We start from the raw sequence: 1,156 nt of genomic DNA on the forward strand, positions 1-1,156 counted from the left end.
CATTATACTTGACCAGCAAGTAGGGTTATACGTGACAACAAACTCATTGCTGACAGGATGGCCTCTGATGTGACCACAAGTACATTGTTCGGTCTACGATAAGTCGGGTAACCACCATCAGAAATGTATACAGTCTCCTCGATGTATTCTTTGGGATATTTCTTTGTACAACTATTGTCCAACATACACGGACTGTTGTGATTGAGTGGTCCACATGAACCATGAATCATGTGCGATTTCACACTGTCAAGTAGGCGCCTTTCGGATGCAGGGTCAGGCAAGTAGGCACACACTACATTGTCGACGTCATCGGCAGTAAGTAACTTGCTGTCCTCATCCAAGATGATGAGTATATGTGCATGTGGAAGACCACGTTTCTGAAACTCAATGGTGTAAACATAAGTATCTACATTACCAAACACTTTATTGACCGTAATGTCACGCATTAGCTCCTTCAGTTTTGTATGAAACACCCTTGCCACCAAATCAGGCCTGTCAGTTGCGTTCAACCAATATGGAATGTTATCTACTATCTCTGGCCACCTAGGGTTACACGTAAATGTTATAAATAAGTCAGGCTTTCCGTACTTACGCACAATGGACATTGCGTCGTGGTAACATTGTTTCATGTACCGTGGGCCACCTAGAAACGTCGAAGGCAAAATTGTTCTGCGGCCGACTGGATTGATTTCGTCTAGATGGAACTGTTGGTTAATATTTTATTTAATTTTTTTTTTTAATTTCATACATATATATACATACATATGAATACTGGGCCCCACTGAGAGAACTCGTGTGGGGGCCCAGGAGTTCAAAGATAACATTACATTTAAATTACAGATATTTTTTTTTTTTTTTTTTTTTTTTTCTTAAAAATATATAACCATATACCTATCTATTATTTTTAAACTAAAATTAAATAAAAATTGAATATATTGATTTTATAAAGTACTGTAACAAATTATATAATTATTTCGTCATGAAACTCCAACATCCATTGCAAAATTCTTTTTTTAAATAAATTAACTGTAGGGGTAATTATTTCGAATGGTATTTTGTTACATAAATTTATACCGATTACTTCAAAATATCTACTAGTTGTTGTTTTTTTAGTTTTTTTAACAAAAAAATTGTTTTTTGGCGTATCTTGTGTTGA

General features: G+C 35.3%; 1 protein-coding gene across 1 annotated transcript in view; it reads right to left on the reverse strand.

Annotated features, from left to right (window-relative positions):
• Positions 1 to 8: 8 nt before the first annotated feature.
• The window catches only part of LOC115034847, a gene marked incomplete at its 3' end in the record, with an annotated part of 1,806 nt that continues 658 nt past the window's right edge, over positions 9 to 1,156 (reverse strand). Inside the window, exon 2 of the mRNA XM_029492330.1 lies at positions 9 to 694. Coding sequence (XP_029348190.1) covers positions 9 to 694 — 686 coding nt within the window. The remainder of the gene's footprint in view (positions 695 to 1,156) is intronic.

The sequence above is a fragment of the Acyrthosiphon pisum genome, unplaced genomic scaffold (genome assembly GCF_005508785.2).
Source record: "Acyrthosiphon pisum isolate AL4f unplaced genomic scaffold, pea_aphid_22Mar2018_4r6ur Scaffold_21261;HRSCAF=23454, whole genome shotgun sequence".
Taxonomy (NCBI): Eukaryota; Metazoa; Arthropoda; class Insecta; order Hemiptera; family Aphididae; genus Acyrthosiphon; species Acyrthosiphon pisum.